Source organism: Panicum virgatum, chromosome 4N (assembly GCF_016808335.1).
Source record: "Panicum virgatum strain AP13 chromosome 4N, P.virgatum_v5, whole genome shotgun sequence".
Lineage (NCBI taxonomy): Eukaryota > Viridiplantae > Streptophyta > Magnoliopsida > Poales > Poaceae > Panicum > Panicum virgatum.
In genome coordinates this window covers 1,430,881-1,451,458 of record NC_053148.1, presented here as the reverse complement: position 1 = coordinate 1,451,458, position 20,578 = coordinate 1,430,881, and the positions used below count along the sequence as shown (strand labels likewise).

The following is a 20,578-nucleotide window of genomic DNA, read 5'->3' as shown; positions in this document are numbered from 1 at the left end:
AATCCAGATATGTAAGGCCTATTTTGATTTTTCCTTAGGAAAGACGCTTCAGGAATCGGTGCGGCAGTAATTCATTGTATGCATGCCTCGGGAGTGAAAGCACATGTAGAGAGTAATCGATTCCGCAATAAAGGCTGGTTGTTGTTTTCCCAAGAAAAACTAATGATGGGAGTGCTTCCCTTGGTCTTTGAGCCAAGCAAAAATAGGCCTTGCATAGATGAATAGAGGGAGTAGTATAACTACAATCACTAAATTTCTTTTAAAAAGCAATTAGCTTGCTGAGAATTTAGTCCTAGCTATACAAGTAAGATATATTGGACGCATAGCTTCTGTTTCCTAGAGCGCAAAGTCAATCTCTAGTGAAGAATGTAGCCGTCCTTATGGACAGTGGCATGCAACACACTCCGACAATTTTGGTATATAAATTAAAGTGGCTGGTATCGATTCAAAACTTGGCAAGCAAGTAATGCCACTCGTAGTACATGAGGTTGAACATTGGCTTATGTAACCCTTTTTAGAAAAAAAAATGTTTCTGGTCTCTACGACGACCACATATAGCCGATTCGTTACATCATTCAGCACATAAGCTGATCACAAACTGAAAGAAAATATTTTGTAAAAATCAAGAAAATTTATAAGCAAAGCCGATGTTCACTGCCTTAATTTAGAAATTAAATGCTATCACAACAAAAAAAAATAACCCAAATAATGCTAGCAATAATCAGCAGATCAACGGATCCGTGTTCACACTTTCGTTTGATATATACAGTGTGCGTGGGAACTGATTCTTACTTGGCTCAATGGTTTAGGGCTTACCTTTTGTTCTGATAGCACTCGTTCCTTCCTTGCTGGAGACGACCACGGGAATTTCAACTTTCAAGTACCAACATGCTCACTGGTGCCTGTAAAGTTCCACACAGCCGGCCGGCCTATAAATGTTCAGCAAGGCATGTGGCAGCTTTGCCTTTGAGAGCACCACTAGCTACGATTTTCAGAAGAAATGAACGTTCATTATTGAAGATCGAAAGGAGTTGAAAAAGAAGCAAAACAAAATACCACGATGATTCCTGTTTTGCCGCTACTAGTTATCTTGTGTGTTTCTTCTCCAATTGCTCACGCAGCTACTAGTAGCTCACTCAAATCCAAGGCCGTCTGCTCCGGCCACAGAGGTTTTCGTTTGTGTTTTTCCATCTTTTTTTCTTGTTGGTAGGTGCTGATCACCCTGTGTTTAATTTCACCACAGTGAGCATTCCACTCTCCAGTGACGCTTGGCTGCCGTTGAACCACCGGCGCGGCCCTTGCTCGCCGTTGCCCTCCTCGGCGACGGCGAGCATGCCCTCGACGGCCGACGTGCTCCGCCGGGACCGGCTCCGCGCCGACGGCATCCGGAAGGGCCTCAACGGCACGGCTGGAGCAAAGCGCGGCGATGCAACCGTTCCGACCACGCTCGGCCTCTCCGTGGACACCTTGGAGTACGTCGTCACGGTGGGCCTCGGCACGCCGGCGGTCACCCAGACCGTGGTCATGGACACCGGCAGCGATCTATCGTGGGTGCAGCGCCGCCCGTGCCCGGCCGCGACGTGCCACCCACAGAAGGACAGGCTGTTCGACCCGGCCAGGTCAGCCACGTACTCGGCCTTCGGTTGCCGCTCCGCCGCCTGCAGGGCCCTCCTCGGCCGTGATCTCTACGGCAATGGCTGCTCCCGGCGCGGCCGGTGCCAGTACGCCGTCAGGTACGGCGACGGGTCCAACACCACCGGGACGTACGGCGCCGACAAGCTGACGCTGACCCCGGCGCTCGCCGTCGACCGCTTCCGGTTCGGATGCAGCCACGCCGCGCCGCTGTTCAGCGACAGGACCGACGGGCTCCTGGGTCTCGGCGGCGGCCCGCCGTCGCTCGTGTCGCAGGCGGCGGCGAAGGCCTTCTCGTACTGCCTCCCGCCGACGGCGAGCTACTCCGGGTTCCTGACGCTGGGCGCGCCGCGCGCCGCCTCGTCGAGGTTCGCGGTGACGCCCATGTACCGGAGCAGCAGCGGCGACCCGTTCTACTTCGTGCTCCTGCGGGGCATCACCGTGGGCGGGCGCCGCCTCCGCGTGCCCCCGTCGGCGTTCCGCGCCGGCGCGGTCATGGACTCAGGAACGATCGTCACGCGGCTGCCCCCCAAGGCGTACCGCGCGCTCCGGGCGGCGTTCAGGAAGGAGATGAGGATGCACCCGCGGCGGGCGGTGCCGCGGTCGTCGCTCCTGGACACGTGCTTCAACCTCACCGGCGGCGACGTCAAGGTCCCGAGCGTTTCCCTCGTGTTCGAGCGGGGCGCCACGGTGGAGCTCATCCCGTCGGGGATCATTCGCCGCGGCTGCCTCGCCTTCGCGTCCTCCGGCGACGACGGGGCCCCGGGGATCATCGGCAACCTGCAGCAGAGGACGCTCGAGGTGCTCTACGACATCGGCGGCGGGGCCGTGGGGTTCCGCCGTGGCGCCTGCTGACTGCCGATGCTGAGCCGAGTCGATTCGATGGCCATGCTATCGTAATCTTTGTTGCTTGGAACCCCATATGTGCCATGCGTGTCACACAATTTTTCCATTAAAAATAAATAATCTACCGTTTCCATGGGCTTGAATTGTTAAGCGGTTAAGCCCAACCGTGTGCCGAGTAAAAGGACGAAGCACCGGCCCAAACCGCAGAGGCTGAAGCTGCTGAGTTTGAGTAGGCTCATCTCTTCATCTTCTCTGATCAGCAGCTCGTGATTGATTACCATCTCATCTCACTGCTGCCCCGTGGCATGCATCAGAGCACGGCCGATCATCAAGTCGAGAACAAACGATTGTGCACTCTTTCGTCACTGCAAAAACGAGAGAGGTAGCTTGCGCTGCTATGTCCATGGCTAGCTAGCTGGGCACGACGGACGGTGCCGCGACGGTCGGCCGCCGTGGCATCGTCCCCACCGGCGCAGTCCCGGCGGCCGGCGCTGGCAGGGACGCGGTGCGCAGGAGGGAGCGGTGGCGGCGCCTGGCGGCCTTGAGCGCGGCGTCCATCGCCCTCTGGTCCTGCCTGCAGAACGCCGCGTCGCCCCTGCAATCGCGTCGCGTGGAGCACGAGGTCGGTCAGCCAGAGGATGTAGGATACACACAGGTCGATCGACCGACCGACGGGCCAAGCAAAGATCACCCCTGGCAGGCCCAAGCCTTCCAACGCACTTGTACATGAAGATGTGGCGGTCCGAGGTGATCTCGCGCTTGCACAGGAAGCAGGCGTCGAGGAAGTGGCGGCCATGGCCACCACCGCCGCAGCCTTCGCCGGCGTTCCCGACCTTCCCGGCGAGGAAGAACCGGGACGCCACCTTGACGTACCTCGCCTCCATCATTCCGATCCCCTTTCGTCTCGTGCGCAAGAACAACTAGTGCAGTAGGGTAGTGGTTCCCTCAATTAGCATTTGACTTGGATTACTTCCTGCGGCAGTGCTAGCTGCTTTGGTTTCGCTGGCTGGGGTGATGCCGGAGCGGAAGGCGATGTGCCGGCTTCTTTATACGCGACGCCAGGCCGGGGGGTTTCTCCTCAACCGGCGGGTGGTGGCTGGCCAGCTTGCTTGTTCCCGCAAACTGACGGCCGCGCTCTCCCACCGGTTTCCTTCAGCCAGTTGGCTCGCCCGGACAAAGACATGGCCGTGCCCGTCAGCCCGTGCACCCTACCCTTCCGTGCACCGCTCTATTCTTGTCGGGCTGGCGAGTTGCAACTTGCGCGGAGGATCGGACCGACAGCATGGCTTAAATTGCACAGAACCAGAGATAGCTAAGACACCAGTAGGAGGAATATGTTAGGCAAAGTTTTTTTTTTAAATAAAATATGTTAGCCAAAGTGGCTGCCTGGACAAGCACACAACCGTCAAGGCCAAGCCTCCTGGTCATGTATCACCCCACCAAACTGATTAACTGGGCACACAAGTAAGCAAGATATTTTGTGGTTCCCGTCAAATGCATCAACCTTTATTAAGAGTATCAAGCCAAGTTGCACAATCATCGTGTCGCACAAGTCGATGCCAAACAAGCACATAAGCCTCGGCAAACCTCGGGCAAAAAGGGTTGCTATCAAAGATTTATACAGGGTGCAAGTTGAAGAACGAATAGAAACTAGAGTCAATTTATTATAACGGAGCATGTTTGGCTCCGGAAAAGGAAAGCCATTACAAGGATTCCATTCTAGAAGGGGATTTGTTGAGTAGAGAGGCAAATGATGCTAGGCTTCCTCTCTAGTTTCGGCTCATCGTGGCTCTGTCCTGCTGCCTGAGCCTCTCACCCTCAGGGCAAAGGTAGTTCTGGAATTTCTCCTGCCAATATATGAAAGAACACAGTTATATCATAACCAATTGCGAGGGCTCGTATGTTTTAGGGTATCTGCTGCCATCAAAATTAAACATATGCGGGCTACAAGTGGTTGCTTTGATCGACCAAGGATATTCGACATGTACATCAGCAATCTGACAGTTGCATTTTTTTTATCATTGAACCAGTGTACAACATTAAGAGTCACTTGAAGCAATGCAGCAGCCAAAAAAAAAGCTCCTTAGAGAGAAAAAAAATGCATAGCAACACTTCTCTGTTCCAATAGTTACATATCCAATTTGCCCTATGGACGAATATGCAAGCATACGTTTCATGCTTGTTTGAGTAATAGCAAGGAGATTCCCCAATATCATGCTAAGAATAGCTAGGATTTCCAGAAGAAGATGCCATTCGTTTGATGAGAAATAAAAAGGAATATCGAGAAATAAGAAGATGACATCCAAAGGATAGCCGACTGCATCAGCTTGAACAAGTTGGTAGCTATAGGAAAGCGACCAAATTACTATGTCGAAAATCTTACAATACAAACAAGACTAATTTATTTTTAAAGTAATGAAGAAGTGGACTGACTATTTACTAAACTACTTGCTACCCACTGTTTGCGCACACGTCCGTTTAGCCCATGTACACACTACACAGTGGCTTACCGTGTCCGTTTAATCAGCCATTTATCCTGTTTAATCATCGTTTAGTCCGTTTAAATGGCCATTTAGCCCGAATAAATAGCTAAACAGTAGGTGACCGTTTAGTCCATTTAAACGTTTAGGGTAACACTGTTGCTACCCAAGGCTATGATCTCATGCATGACGCATCAACGGACCTAACACTTGGTATATAACACAGTTCTATGGCCAACTATCAACTGAATCCTTACATCTACAAAACCCCCAGCATCAAAACTCAAGAAAAAAAATCAGTATCTCAGTCAATATGGCAATCTTACATCCACAATCATATTTCACACCTGGCAAACTTATACAATAAATAAGAATGCCACCAATTTCCTACAGAAAATCACAAGAATGCATAATAAGTACCATCTTAATTGGGGACATCAAGACTGTAGTGCTTTAGGATACTTACCTACACATGACATAGTCCATGATTTGAAAATGCATCCATAATCCTACTCAAACCTGCGGCTACTCCATTCAAGAACATATCGACCAGTCATCTCATTGTGATTTCTAGGAAAACTGAGCCTTTTCTGCTGGAAATGAAATGACTAGGGAAACTTGTAAGCCTAAAAAGGACTATGTGGTGAGCACCTACTATTAAAAAACGACACATATGCAAGGGTTGTTTCTGGCTATACAGCCATAGTCCCAGAAAATGAATCTGCATGTGTAATACACCCACTAACTCATCCAACAAGTACAAAGATACAATGAAAGAACATCATCTCAGCATATAGCATATGAACTGACCAACGTACGCGAACTTCAATGCATTAAGATATCTATTCATTGTCGGCACTCAATTTGTGAAGACTCGTGCATGTAGAGCACTGTCCAGTCTCCCATGGTCCAAGGAATCATTGAGCAACGTCAGAGTACACAACAATAATTAGCTGTACAAGCCACACAAGAATAGAGCACAACCCAGTAAGATAAAGCTCAGCACAGAGCAAGGGCTTTGAGATTAACATAGAGCACAACTTTAGCGAAAAGAAAAAAAAAACAGGCAAACATGTAACAAAGCATGGCCCGGAAATCCAGAACAATTTGACCTGACCCACATCGCAACCCAAAATTACTTAGCATCTGACTCAAAGCAGGACTCGATGGCCCTAAGCTGAACAGAGGAATCTGACCCTGCTGTATCGCACCCAAAATTTGCCCTGAATCTAGGGCTCGCAATGGTCACGACACGCGAATCCCCCCCCCCCCCCCCTTCGAAACAACCGGATCCACGCTTTATTAACCACAAATCTAGCGAGCACACACGCAGGGACAATCAAAAGATCATGCTCACACGACGCAGAGACGGGAAGGAAACGGAAAGATATGTACTCGCACGGGCGATCTGGGTTGGAGTCCATAGCTGTTAAAAGGGGATCAAAGGTGGTACCTTGCCGTGGAAGAGGAAGATCCCGGCGAGGCCAGCGGTGGCGACGCCGCCCCATATGACGATGGTCGAGGAGAGCAGCGACCAGTTGCGGTAGATCATCCTCGCTTCCTCCTGGATTTCTCCCTTAGCCTCGCTTCGCTGCAGGTGGTCGATTCCGATGGATGGAGAAGAGAGAGGAGGTGGGGTGGGTGGTGAACGAACGGGCCCCTTCTTCTTTTAGCGGACTACCAAATCAGCCCGTGGATATGGGCCGTGTAGCCCAACAGAGTGTAGCGCCCAAACGCACGAGACCCGCCCGTCGGAAGAAACAGGCGGTTTTTTATTTTATTTTATTTTTTATTTCCGTTTTTTACAAAAATATATTTTCTATTTGGAAATTTACAGAAATATACCCCGGCCGCCCCGCTGCCGGGCGGCAGGGGCTTACCTGCAAAAAAAGACAAAAAAAATTGCAGATAGGTCCCTGGGGACCGGTCGCGCGGCAGCCGGGCGGCCGGCCTCCCAGGCCGCCCAGCTGTGGGGCGGCCGGCCCCCACCCATATATAAGGTGTTGGCTGCCCCTCCCTCCTCATTTGGCTTACTAAAAATCCAGAAAAAAAGAAAAGAGAGGGAGGGAGGGAGATGAGGGGTGAGGGAGAGGCAAAGCGGCGAAGCTCTGTCGGATTTTCAAGCCGGCGACTTTAGGTAACTAAAATTTTCCATATTTTATAAATAGATTATGTTGTAATTATTTTTTTGAAACAGTAGATTAACAATTAGTTCAATTATTGCTAGGAGTGATTAGTGGTACATTTAGGTGCATTTACTTATAGTAGTGTTGATATAGTACATTAAGTGTTAGATTTAGTATTAGAAAATACTAGAAAATTATTAGAGAAGTATTAGAAAATAAAAAAAATGCAAGATAATATTAGAAAATTGTTAAAAATGTTAGAAAATTATAAAAAATTATAGAGAATGTTATAAAATTATAGAAAATTGTAGAGAATGTTAGAAAATTGTAGAAAATGTTAGAAAATTATAAAAAATTATAGAAACTATTTTGTTGAAATAGTAGATTAGCAATCATTTTAATTATTATTAGGACTGATTAGTGGTACATTTAGGTGTAGTTACTTGTAGTGATTAGCGTTGATATAGTACATTAGCAATCTAATTAATTAATCTTAAAAATTGCAAAATAATATTAGAAAATTTATAAAATGTTAGAAAATATTAGAAATTATTATTAATGGTTAGAAAATCTTAGAAATTATTTAGGAAATATTAGAAATATTTAGATGTGTGTGATTGTGTTGTATTGTTTTGATCTTACGTGGTATATATGGCCGGGGTTACTCCTGCGTTGCTGGACCCAACAATAGACTCGGGTCACCGGTCCTTCCTTGCGAAGGTTCAGCACCAAGAACTAAACGTGCTGCGTCCACGTCCACCTGCAGAGTTGGTTGTTGTAGACTCACGATGGGTGCCCAGGTGATATGTCGTATATTTCCTGTTTTTATCCGTTATACATTTCATTATATAATGTATTAACATTTGAGCACTGTATGATGCAGGCTGAGCGAGGCAGGTTGTAACGTCCCGCCTCCCCGAGGCCGGGCCCGCTTACATCTGGCTGCTTTCTAGGACATAGACTGTCCTCACAGACCAACACCAGTATTTTCTGCACACTTTGTCCTCACTCGTGCGCACCCGGAAAGAACTTCCCGGTCGGTCACCCATCTCCAAATTTCTCCGGGCCAAGCACACTTAACCTCGGAGTTCTTTGGAGACCGGCTTCCGGAAAAGAAGTTGCAACTTGTTGGTATGAGTATCCTATTAATCCTATTAAGCCCTGGGCCGGGGTGTCACATACTCACCCCCTTAAGAGACCGACGTCCTCGACGGTCAATCCCAAGCCAGGAACGTCCTCTCTTGGCCACGTCCCGTATGTCCAGTGCCAGCAGCCCGTGTGCCACGTCCGTGCGTCCAGTGCCAACGGTCCCTGTGCCACGTCCGTGCGTCCAGTGCCGACGGTCCCTGTGCCACGTCCGTGCGTCCAGTGCCAACGGCGCATCCCAGATGCCCGCACACTGACCCGCCACGCGCACGTGCACATGCCGGTGGCATCTACGCCCCCACGCGCCCGTGCTCATGCCTCTGCACTTACGCCCGTATGTGCCCGTGAAACCGCGAGAGTCAGCTCTGATACCATTCTATAACGTCCCGCCTCCACGAGGCCGGGCCCGCTTACATCTGGCTGCTTTCTAGGACATAGACTGTCCTCACAGACCAACACCAGTCTTTTCTGCACACTTTGTCCTCACTCGTGCGCACCCGGGAAGAACTTCCCGGTCGGTCACCCATCCCCAAATTTCTCCAGGCCAAGCACGCTTAACCTCGGAGTTTTTTGGAGATCGGCTTCCGGAAAAGAAGTTGCAACTTGTTGGTATGAGTATCCTATTAAGCCCTGGGCCGGGGTATCACACAGGTCTTCTCACTGTGGCTCGTCTTGCTGAGAGTGCTTTGGTGAAGCTAGACAGGTCTCTACTTTCAGCTCTCGTTGACAGATGGAGACCTGAGACACACACGGTCCACCTCCCTTGTAGGGAGATGGCACCGACCCTGCAGGACGTTGCGATGCTGCTTGGTCTTCCTATCACCGGAGATGCTGTCGGGCCCCGCGTGGTACCTTCTACGTGGCTGGAGGATCTTGAGGAACGTTTTGCAGGTGTTGCCACCACGATTGATCCTGAAGATTTCAATGAGCACCCATAGTCGAAAGGCCCTTCCAAGTCATGGCTCCTACAGTTTCAGGTACAATTTCGTATAAAACGATGTGTTGATGTATTTTATGGCTTTGAAATAACTCATGTGTTTCTTATTCTCAATGTTCGTACTTCATTACAGCCGGATCTGTTGGCAGCCCATGCTGATGACTACAACGTGACTAGATCACTCGAGGCATACCTGCTGTGGTTATTTGGGTACATCCTGTTCAACAACTCACACGGGCACTGTGTGGATAGGGGCATACCTGCTGTGGTTATTTGGGTATATCCTGTTCAACAACTCACACGGGCACTGTGTGGATAGGGTGCTTCTGCCCTACGCACAGGAGATCGCCGATGTAGATGAGGATGCCATACCCTTATATAGTTGGGGTTCAGCGGCTCTTGCATGCACATATCATGGACTCTGCAAGGCATCACGGCAGAATGATAGGAATGCTGTCCTAACGAGATGCCCAATTCTGCTACAGCTTTGGTCTTACGAGAGGATTGCTATCGGTCGTCCCATGATTGACCAGTCACCGTACACGCCGGATATGTACGGTGACATGGAGGACGACAGACCCACCATGGGGACTCTCTGGTACTCTTGACATGTATGGACCCGATAAAAATTTATATTCTATGCGTACTATGGTCATACATTGTTCCCTCAATACCTTTCTTATGGACACATAATTTTTATTTTTGCAGAAAACATGGGCACATGTATAGACCCGGCGGTCTTATCCTGAGTTTGTTGCCGAATTTGATCGATTGACCCCAGAAGACATTGTGTGGGAGCCATACAGTCCTTCGGCTATAGCCGCACGTGCACCGCTTGGGATATCTTCGGTGTGCACACAGGACCAGGTCCTATGGATGACTACTGCAGCTTTGGTGTACGACATTGCAGTTGAGGCCCACTGTCCGGATAGAGTCATGAGGCAGTTCGGTCGACGCCAGTCTTTCCCTGTGTCTTCAGCGTTGGATCGTGTTCAGTGCCACGATCATAGGTAACAAAAATGTATGAGCACCCATGTACTAATAACGTGAAACTAATTTCTATTTAACGTGCAGTTTATCAAGGGCTGGACATCCTTTCTCGATAATGTGGGTCACTAGATTACAACCATGGGTGGCTGTGTGGGATGATGCAGACGAGCAGTTGGCTGAGAATACCGGTCCACACACTGAGCCTTCGTTTCGGGCGTACCTGACCTGGTACAAACCGAAGACTCGTTGCCGTTTGATGTATGTTAACATGCATCCACAGCCGCATGTTGCGACTTCGCAGGATCGCTATGCACGACACAGGGATGATGCATTAGCTGGGGCGGTGAGTAAATATTTACGGCATTTTCGATCTTTTAATATTTGTATACTAAGTTTTTTTGGTTGCAGTTCGAGGCATGTAGGCTGCTTGAATTAGATTGCTCACTAAATGTAATGAGGATTCATGGCGGGTCTACGATGAGCGTGCCGGCACAACTCGAGGCCTGGACCACTCAACGTGATAGAGCCCGAGGTATGCTTCAGACCTTTGGTACGCGGACGGAGTACGAGGATTCCTACGGATCGTCGCAAGCGTCGACGTCGGTTCCTTGTGGTCCCGCATGGCAGCAGCCTCCCTTATACCACCGACAGGCAGAAGGTATGGTGTGATATTTACCGATCCGTATGTTTATATGCATTATTTAAATACGACTCCACACAGGGTACGGGTACCCCGGTTCTCAGCCCTATGGAGGGCCAGGTGCCTCGCAAGGGGCTCCATTTCATGGAACCCAGTTTACCTCTATGCCACATGCTGGAGGGACTTTAGGTAAATATGTGATGCATAATTTTCTTTGCTTATATTTTATGGTCGAAGGCTCATACGTTATTATTTATACTCAGGATCACAACAGTTCACCGAAGCGGGGCCGTCTTCGTATCACCCTATGCCGTCACCAGGAGGATATGAAGGAGCTTCTTCCTATCCACCACCACCTCCTCCAACACAGGGTACGTACAATAATTTGTATGGAATTGCATTCACCTTTTGAATGTTGCTTAATTTTTTTTGTGATCTGTAGGGTGGTCTGAAGACAACGCCGCGGCCTCCTTGGACGAGTTTACACGGTTGTTTGCTACGGCTGCCCAGGACGATGATCCCAGCTTGCATACACCTCTGGCTCAGTTACGCCATCCTGCCAGAAACGTAGGGCCACCGGAACGTCATAGCTACCCTACAGATCATGCACACGCACAATGTAAGAGAGGTCGGAATGGTAGGGGTGGTTAGTTGTTTGCACTTGTTTCTCCGGCGGCATTATGGACTGTTTCGACTGTTCGGATTATGGTTGTTTTTGATTGTGGTAGTTTACTTGTCATTTATTTCTATATATATTATTGATGTGAACTTGTTATGTTTGTGGGTTCCATAATATTCGTGAAATAAGGGAAGCTCTTGCGAATTTTTTCCGTGATTTAATGAAGGACAAGTTAGTTGCGGGAGGAGTTAGCGGCCGAGATCCCGCCGACGATGACAACGACTACCGCATACAGAGTAAACTTCGTGACACGCTCGTATAGCTCAAAATAGGGACTATAGTGTATCTAGCTGCGAGTACGAGATCACAGGTTGCCACTGCTCAGCACGGCGATCACGGGTTTCCCATATGTCGCATTGTTTGCCCAGACAAACGTGACAAAAGGCGACAGCCCAATAGTAGTGCCCTTTCACCATTTCAAAAAGATGTGACAACACGGCAACCACACCAGCTCACATTCAAAGCAGTCTCTCGGGCGAGGACGACGGAACTGTCATTCTACAACGAAGGTCTGTGGCGTGTAGTGGGGAAGGCGGCATCTAGGCACGATCGACCGAGCGGCAGCGATGCAGTGCTGTGAGTCTGCATGCACTTAGATGCTCTGCATGCATAGAGATGCATCGAGTAGTCAGTTCGATAATTGAATCTAGATTTTTCAGTGTTCGGTCAGCTAGCCTCTTCACTGTGTTGTCATGTAGGCTTTTCAGGTCCATTTACACTGCACACTCCGGGTATCAGACTTTTGTGCGCCTATAAATACTCCGAAGTTTGTGAACTCCCAGCAGCACTCAAACAACAAAGCTCATTGTATACCCAATGTCTGGAGGTGGGTCTAGCGGGAAGAATTACTACGGTTTTGGGAAAGGAAAAGGGGGAAGAATGGGAGACCCCATAATATGGGAGGGGCCTCTTGGACCTGATTACTTTCCAGAACCAGTGTTTGAGTTTCCGCCACAGCACAAGAGTGAATTTACCAATGAAACTCATCTACGACAATACGATAACCGTAGAGAACCGTGGCCAAAATGCAGACATGGTGAGGACTGCTTAGTGCAGATGTGCACCGACGGGATGGATGGCGGTCGGCGTTTCTTCAAATGCCCACACGTATGGGTAATACTCGGTTGTTTTATTTCTTTATCTTCGTTGAGATACCTTACATGAAATTTATTTTGCAGTCTTCAGATGCTCCAGAAAACTGTGGTTTTACCAGGTGGATCGATCCTGCACCAATTGATTCAGTTTAGGAGTTCATTGAGTACCTCCAGATAAAGATCTTTGATCTGGAATGCAAGGTAAACCATTACGAGGAATTGAGCGAGGGTAACAAAGACGACGAAGATGATGATACCAGCAATGCTGCCGCTTCACTGGATGAACCATGCACTATTCCTTACTGCAACTGCCCTTGTCAAAAGAAGAAGGGCCCTGCCCCTCCGGCACCACCGCTTGCACCACCTGCAATGAGTGGATACTGCGGAGAAGGCTCAACGCAGTTTGCTACGTGGGGGTACGGCTACTAGGACTACCTAGTGCTAGTCACATGCTGCATCGTTGTGTTTGTTGTGTTTTTCTAAATTACCTAAGGCATGCTAGCTTAGTTCAGAATCTGTTTACCGTAGTTGCAACGGGTTCTGCCATGCCACTGCATGTCTGATGTGTGTTTCATTAACGTTGTATTATGATGTAATTCATATGGTTTATATTGTGTAATGCAGTTTTTAGTTCTTAATTCTTACCGTTATATTTGATGTGTGGTTCACAGTATTCTAGTCTCCTGAAAATGTCCGAAAATATTAAATGCAAGTTCGAAGATTTACTAGATTGCTTGTGCGTGCGTGGCACCTCGGCGCCGTGATCTGTGGCGCCAAGACGTGTTATCTCGGCCCCACATATTACAACGCCGACCCCTAGGGTCTATTTCTGCGAAAAGTTACAAAAAAGGCACATATGTGAAATTATTTCGCGAAAAGGGCTAAATTGAAAAAAAAAAGCAGGCTGCCGGCGACCGGTCCCTAGAGACCTGTCTGCAATTTTTTTCGTCTTTTTTTTGCAGGTAAGCCCCTGCCGCCCGGCAGCTGGGCGGCCATGTCCCGGCCGCCCGGCAGCGGGGCGGCCGGGGTATATTTCTGTAAATTTCCAAATCGAAAATATATTTTTGTAAAAAACAGAAATAAAAAATAAAAAAAATAAAAAAACCGCAAGAAACGAGTAGTCCCCCTCGGCTGTTCGGCCTCCGCGGCTCAGGAATCGGCCCGGTTCGTCATTTCTCTCGTCTCATCGACCTTGTCTCTGTCTGTCCTCAATCGCCGCTCCGCTCGCCGAACGACGGCCGGCGGCCTGGCCATGCACTGCCCGTGGAGGACTCGTCGTGGCAGACGCGAGAGGGCACGAACACGAACGCCGACCGGGCGCATCACTAGGAGCCCCACGGCCGGATCACAAATTCACAACGGTTCGTCTTTCTCCAGCCTTGCCTGCTTTAACTTCCATTGAACTTGAAACTATATCTGAATTAAAATTTAAAACTACGGCTGGATCAATCTTGATTCTCCATCACATTGGCCTGTGCATTGTTTCAGAGCATGAATGAAACTACTAGTAATTCGAACATGCATGCGTTCAAACTAGGGGAAGATTTGAGCATATATATGGATGCATGCGTGAATAAACTAATCGATCGAGGAACAGTCGAAGGAAAGCGATTAGAGACCAAGATGTTCGATAAGCCCAATAATGTCGTTTATCAGAACGCCGTGGAGGAAAAAACTGGGAGACATCAAAGGTTGTTACAGAGTGGATCGGATCCCTCTCCCGAGCTATACATATGATGAGCCAACTCTAGAGATTTCAAGGCGCACGCTCACGGCATGCACATTGATCACAGGCAGGAGCCAGTCGACATGGACGCGGTCGTCGATCGATCAGCTCTGCGCCGGCTTCTCCTTCTCCTCCTCCTCGGCGTCCTTCGTCTTCACCTCCGTGGGCTCCTCCGCCACCTCGGCGACAGTGGCGGCCTTCTCCTCCACAGGGGCAGGGGCTGAAGCAGGCTTCTCCTCCTCGACGATCGTCTTCTCCAAGACTAGCTCCTCTTCCTCATGCTCGGGCTCGGCGATCGCCTCCGGAACTGCCTCAGCCTTCTGCTGATCGGGCTCGGCGGGGGCAGGCAGCTCTGCGGGCGCCGCCGGCTCCTCCTTGGCCTCCTCCTCCACCTTCTCGACTACCTGTTCATCAGGCGCCGCAACCTCCTGTACACGTACCACATTGTTCGTTCACACATTCAGTTCAGTTGTTCATCATCAGGAGAAATAAAAGACAAATTAAAGTTCCCTAATGGATGCATCATCACCTCGGTGGGGACGGTGGTCTCGGGAGCAACCTTGGCCTCGGCGGGGGCCTTGCCCTCAAGCGTCTTGGGCTTGGTTGCGCAGGCGCCCATGGCTGCCCCCGGCTGCTGTGGCGGCGACGGCGGCCGGGGGTTATTGGATAGTGGTGGAGGAGAGGAGGTGGTGAATGTGGAGGTGATTTGGTAACGGGGGAGACGGTCCGTATTTATAAGAAGCTTTTGTGGTTGTGCTGCGGGCGGGTTAAATTTAGAGTGCCGAGTTATGAATGGTTGGGAGATGATTTAGAAGCCATGCATGCATGGTGGAAAAGCTCAGCTTGTGGTTCTATAAATAGTGCAAGAAAGCTTGTGATTCTTGTTTCCTCCTACTACTTTAGTTAAATATTTAATAATTAGATATATACAGTATGAAAATAAAACTAAAAATAATATTTTTCTGTGGAGTCATCCCATAGTTGATGCGTAGAAATGCACATACATGAATGAATTGGGTAATGTTGATATGGTGCCCAATTTTGCACTCGCTCGCCCATGATGAAGCACAGACATTATTTGGATACAGAATGGACTTGTATCTTCCCTCCCTTTGTGCTTTTTGAGATCTATCAACGGCCTGCATGACGACAGATATACGTGGCGCTGTGGGAGGTCAGCCCACCGTGCACGTCTATCTTTCACTCGGGCTGCCGTGTATTTTTTACCGGGCCGTACGGCCTATATAACCCTTATGTTTTAATGCCCATGCAGGGCCCCACAAACAAAATAAAAACGAAATTCCTAGTAAAAACTGTTTTGCGTCATCCCTCGAATTTTATGTGTGGAACGTCGTACGTCTTCCTTTTTTATCAACCCCATGGAGACAGCACGCAAAGCCCACATGGCAAGCGTTGTTTGCCAGTTTTTCTGTGTGGGGGCTACAAGCCCAAGTAACTGTTCTTTAATTTTTGGATCCAATAAAACTAGAAATTTTTCTCGTTCCATGCATGTGCTGTTTTTTATCCAGACAATATATTTGCTTTTGCCGTGTTTTTTTTTCCCATCGCTCTCTTCCTCGCAGGTGTACGTACTGACGCCGAACACCAGCGGACAAACTTCTTAGTGACATCCGCTCGCTTAACTGAGGTTAGCACCCGTCCCCACCATGGTTATGTTGTCTGCTTTGTGCCCTTAGCTTTTTGGCGAGGGATTTGTTTGGCTCTTTGCAAATGTTCTTATATGTGGGGGGCTCTGCGATGAGCCGATGAGCATGCAATATATTTCAATCTTTCATTTATTTCTTTTGATATATTGCATCTTCATTTTTTTATTTTTCCTTTGCATTGTTTGATTTCTTTGGGGTCCGATTAAATTAATGAAAGAATTTGTACTGTTTTGTAGGATCAAGTCATACTTTATTTTTTTTGTTATTTTCATATTTTTCGTATGCTGCCATGATTTCTTTTCCAGCAGCATAAGCAATTATATCTTGATGACGGACGTCAATTAGCTGCTGGCATCTTGTATTTTTTTTGGTTTACGAAGGCACAATTTTCTTAGTGTATCCCACCCCCACCACCACCAGTGTTCAGTGTTTGATTGTGAAAATAGAGCGATTTTTGGCTCCTCCTCACTCAATTTTTGGCAGCTGTCCAATGCCTACGTGGTAACATATTATTGGCCTAAAAATTGAGTGATGCAAATATGATTTCACTCGGTTGTTGTGTCACTCCAAAAAAAAGTCTTCTCTCAATCACGCTGGCTGGGGCCTACTCGGCAAAGAGTAGTCCTGTGCGCGCTGTCCCATCACAAAAGGGCTATTAAAATTTGTTGGGCCGCTAATTCTTCATGGGCCGCTTCGGCCTCAACTCCCTATGTACGCATGATGCCACGCCATTTAATGTCGTGATCGACTCACCATTGTTCCTTTCCACCTTTTCATTCCAAAAACCCAAGAAGGAATCTAGATACATAGACCGACGTAAATTTAACCAGCATGAACATAAATAAATTTATAAAAAAGATATACATGATCCAATGAGTATGAAGTTTTTACTAGAGTTTAAGCATATAATAGTTAGTCCACCATTAAATTTTACCACAATTGAAAAATGGAAATTGCAAATATGAATTATTTCCATTAATTATAAAAAATATAGATCTAAATTTACACCAAAAAATTTGTACTAAAGCATGCCATATTATATATTCACTATGTAGATCTACTCATGTAGAGTCCAACAAAATTTGTTTTTCAAATTTTCTGTGATTTGTTATGATTTTTCAAAAATTCAGCTGAAATAAAAAAAGAAAAGATAAAACCACCCTCCAAAACCGCTTTGAGGAGTTATTTGGTCGGTTTTAGAAAGTTCCGGGGGTAGAATAACCGATTTTTTAGTTTGGGGGGTTAATTAGTCTAGATCTAATAGTTGAAGGGATTATGTAGACTTCTTCCAAAATATAAAGAGAACACCGCTTTCAAAAAGAAAAGAGAACACCCAAGCAAACGAGGTTGAAATTAGTTGCCCCAAATGCAGAGGCGGTTATTAATTAGAAGCTTGGCCTCAACCCTCAAGCATCAACACTCTTGCAGCACGATGTACTTTCTTCCAAGATAAATAAGCAAGTCGTATGTACAACTATTTAGCCTCTAACAAATTAAACCATGAATGTTATTAGTACACATCCGATCTATAGATATACTAGCCATACATTTCAAGAAAACTTTTTTGTTAATAAACTTCCATCCATATACTCCATTCGTCCCAAATTATTAGTTATTTTAGCTTTTTCGGGTGCATAGACTTTGCTATGCATCTAGATATAACATATGTCTAGGTGTGTATAACAAAATCTATGTATCTGAAAACGCTAAAATGACTAATAATTTAGGACGGAGAGCTAAGATTAAAAGTTTATTTTCTTTCTGTTTTGGCTGTGTGCGTCTTCTTCGACCGGGGATCTTAGTTCAATTGTATCATCTTGATGTAACAGCACGAGATCAATCAAAAATTCCCTAATCAATAAATGGATAAAAGTTTGTGCTAAAGATTCACGCGGCTTGGCTGGTGCCATAGAAATTTATTGTATATAAATAAAATTGTTTGGGCCTCTGATGGGAGTAATAATGGAGTCTTAGTGGGCTAGCCCAGGCCCGTCGGGGGCTGGCGCGCAGCAATAAGTCATGCAACTCTGTGGCTTGGCTGGTTCGGCTGTAACAGGCTAACAGCCCGCTGGCTGATTCAGCGTCTTTTTTATTTTTACATTTTTTTTAAAATTTTTTTACAGAAATATATTTTCGATTTCAAAATTTACAGTTTTATACCCCTGCCGCCCGGCAGGGGGCGGCACGGATTTATATGTAAATAAAAATAATTTTTATTTGCGCGGAGGTCCTTGGCGGGAGCCTGCAGCCCCCATGTCGGGCGGCAGGCCCCCTGCCGCCCCTCCACTGGGCGGTAGGGGGCCTGCCGCCCGGCAGGGGGGCGGCAGGCTCCCCCTCCCTGCAAAATTGCAGCAGTGAGCTATTAGATGTGGTTTTAGATATTTTGGATACAAATAAAAATCATTAGTAAAGTACATGAATATGAAAAGTATAAGTTAGTAATTCATACACATACGCAAATGAGAATGAAATAGGTGATGCATGAGAACGAAATAAGTATAACATGACGACATGTCCATAACAAAAATACAGAAATAGCTAGAAGCACCTCCTAACCACCCCGGCCACCCCAGCCATGTCGACCTCTTTTACGCTGAGCGTGGACGTGGTCTGTAGAGTAGGTGTGTCGCTCTGGAGGCCCTACGTCTCTACCTAGACGTCCAGTGGCCACAGGTGTCTGGAAGGTAGGATCGGCCTGCTGGTTATGTGTAGAAAATAACCGAGTCCAATCTTCGAAGTTCTCCTCAAAGGTATCCTGTGTGGGCCCTATACAGTAGCAATTAAGATATCTTAATCATCATCTTATAAGTCATATATTTGGGTACATATTCATCATACGTACCTGTTGGTAGTGGATACGAAGAATGACCCATATCAGGAAACTGGTGGTGCGATCCTGTAAACCGTTCAAATTATTTAAAATATCCATAGAAATAAGAAGAACATGATAAATTCGGGTTACGGATTAGGTATTTACCTTGCGTTCCTTCTGCGGTCGGCGTAGGGTAATACGAAGAAGGTCCCGCATCATATAACTGTTGTAATTCTATATGTAAATACAAAAGGAATTAGACTTCATACCACAATTAATTGAAATTAAGATATGGACTATAAGTTTACCAAAAGGTCGTAGTGGTGCCTGTGTTGGTTGAAATGATATTCCTGCAGCTGGTGCCATGGTACTAAACTGAGTCCCTCCGTGAGGTTGATAAGGTGCGTGTGCATCACCTGTATGGACTGAAAATTAATTGTTGGCTTCAAAGTAGGAAGTTAGTAAGTATCCTCACGTACCTGGATAATGCTGCTGAGACCAATAAGGTGCTTGGGAAGGCTGCTGCTATGTGGGACCACAAGGAAACAAGGTTGAGGCTTGAGACGAACCGTACGAGTCCTCATACGATGTCCGGCTACCAAAGGCTTCAAGCATGGAATGAGCTCTTTGTGAAACTCGGGTCCAGGCCGACTCTTGCTCATTCCTATCCATCATAGATCCCTCTCGAATCCTCATCAAATTCGCCCTGGCATCTACGTCCATCAACCTGCACATTTCAAACTGAAAGACATTAACACTGCAATCCAAAGTATTTGAAAAGCGATGATAACTTTGACTCACCGCCCCAGCTAATGCCTCATCTCTATGTCGTGCGTAGCCATCCTGTGGTGTCGCAACATGCAGCTATGGTTGCATGTCAGCATATATCAAGCGGCAACGAGTCTGAGGCTGGTACCAGCTCAGGTACACCCTGTACGAAGCCTCTGTGTGTGCAGGGGTCGCAAGCGCCACGTTATCCTCTGCCTGGTCCCAGCCATCGACCCAAGGCTGCACCCTTGTGACCCACATGTTGGAGAAGGGTTGACCAGTCCTCGACAAACTAAATATTGAAAACAATTTAGTCAAATATGATTGGTTAACTATACAATGCATAGTCACTGAAAAGACATATGAATTGTTACCTGTGGTCATGGCGTTCGACCCGATCCAATGCTGACGGCACAGGATACAACTGCCTTTGACCGAACTGTCTCCTGACTCTGTCCGGGCAGTGAGCCTCAATGTAAACGTCGTACACCAACGCTGTAGTTGTCATCCAAAAGGCCTGATCCTGAAAGCAAACCGAAGATATCCCGATCGGTGCACGAGTGTTTATAGCCAACTCAGAGTAGGGCTCCCACACGACTTCTTCAGGTGTCAACCGATCAAACTCAGCCACAAATTCAGGATAGGCCCGACGAGACTGTACGTGGGCCCAACTCTTCTGCACAAAATTAATAATAATATGTACCAATAAGAAATATAAAGAGGGTCAAACAAAGCAACATAATTGCCAACAGAATAGTACGAGTAGCAGTCAGTTTCGTACCTGACGAGCGTACCAGAGAGTCCCCATGGTGGGCCTATCGTCCTCGGTGTCACCGTACATATCCAGCTCATACGGTGAGTGGTCGACAAGCGGGCGACCAATTGCTATCCTCTCGTACGACCAAAGCTGTAGCAGAATCGGACATACTGTAAGAATTGCATTGTGCTTATTTTACACCGATGCCTTGCAGAGGCCACGGTACATGGCTGCAAGTACCGCTGAACCCCAACTGTATTGAGGCATTTCCTCCACAG

At 47.6% G+C, this 20,578-nt stretch overlaps 4 protein-coding genes and 1 long non-coding RNA gene across 5 annotated transcripts; 2 read left to right on the top strand and 3 right to left on the bottom strand.

Moving 5' to 3' along the window:
• The first annotated feature begins 947 nt into the window (after positions 1 to 947).
• On the top strand, positions 948 to 2,628 carry LOC120669964 (aspartyl protease family protein At5g10770-like). Its single transcript, XM_039949901.1, has 2 exons — positions 948 to 1,169; positions 1,244 to 2,628. The coding sequence occupies exons 1-2, from the start codon at positions 1,061 to 1,063 to the stop codon at positions 2,485 to 2,487; spliced, it is 1,353 nt and encodes a 450-aa protein (XP_039805835.1). The 5' UTR covers positions 948 to 1,060; the 3' UTR covers positions 2,488 to 2,628.
• On the bottom strand, positions 2,539 to 3,481 carry LOC120669966 (FCS-Like Zinc finger 6-like). Its single transcript, XM_039949903.1, has 2 exons — positions 3,199 to 3,481; positions 2,539 to 3,073 (listed from the first exon to the last, which is right to left on the bottom strand). Exons 1-2 carry the CDS (start codon positions 3,363 to 3,365, stop codon positions 2,890 to 2,892), a joined length of 351 nt encoding a protein of 116 aa, XP_039805837.1. The 5' UTR covers positions 3,366 to 3,481; the 3' UTR covers positions 2,539 to 2,889.
• Positions 3,482 to 4,610: 1,129 nt separating this feature from the next.
• On the bottom strand, positions 4,611 to 6,405 carry LOC120669967. The gene is made up of 2 exons (XR_005672910.1): positions 5,425 to 6,405; positions 4,611 to 5,345 (listed from the first exon to the last, which is right to left on the bottom strand). It is a non-coding gene; the product is annotated as an uncharacterized LOC120669967 (long non-coding RNA).
• Positions 6,406 to 10,541: 4,136 nt separating this feature from the next.
• LOC120669965 (U1 small nuclear ribonucleoprotein C-like) lies at positions 10,542 to 11,585 on the top strand. The gene is made up of 4 exons (XM_039949902.1): positions 10,542 to 10,815; positions 10,879 to 10,986; positions 11,061 to 11,168; positions 11,240 to 11,585. The coding sequence occupies exons 1-4, from the start codon at positions 10,611 to 10,613 to the stop codon at positions 11,446 to 11,448; spliced, it is 630 nt and encodes a 209-aa protein (XP_039805836.1). The 5' UTR covers positions 10,542 to 10,610; the 3' UTR covers positions 11,449 to 11,585.
• Positions 11,586 to 14,181: 2,596 nt separating this feature from the next.
• Positions 14,182 to 15,407, bottom strand: LOC120670367 (major latex allergen Hev b 5-like). Its single transcript, XM_039950447.1, has 2 exons — positions 14,826 to 15,407; positions 14,182 to 14,724 (listed from the first exon to the last, which is right to left on the bottom strand). The coding sequence occupies exons 1-2, from the start codon at positions 14,913 to 14,915 to the stop codon at positions 14,401 to 14,403; spliced, it is 414 nt and encodes a 137-aa protein (XP_039806381.1). The 5' UTR covers positions 14,916 to 15,407; the 3' UTR covers positions 14,182 to 14,400.
• Positions 15,408 to 20,578: the final 5,171 nt, after the last annotated feature.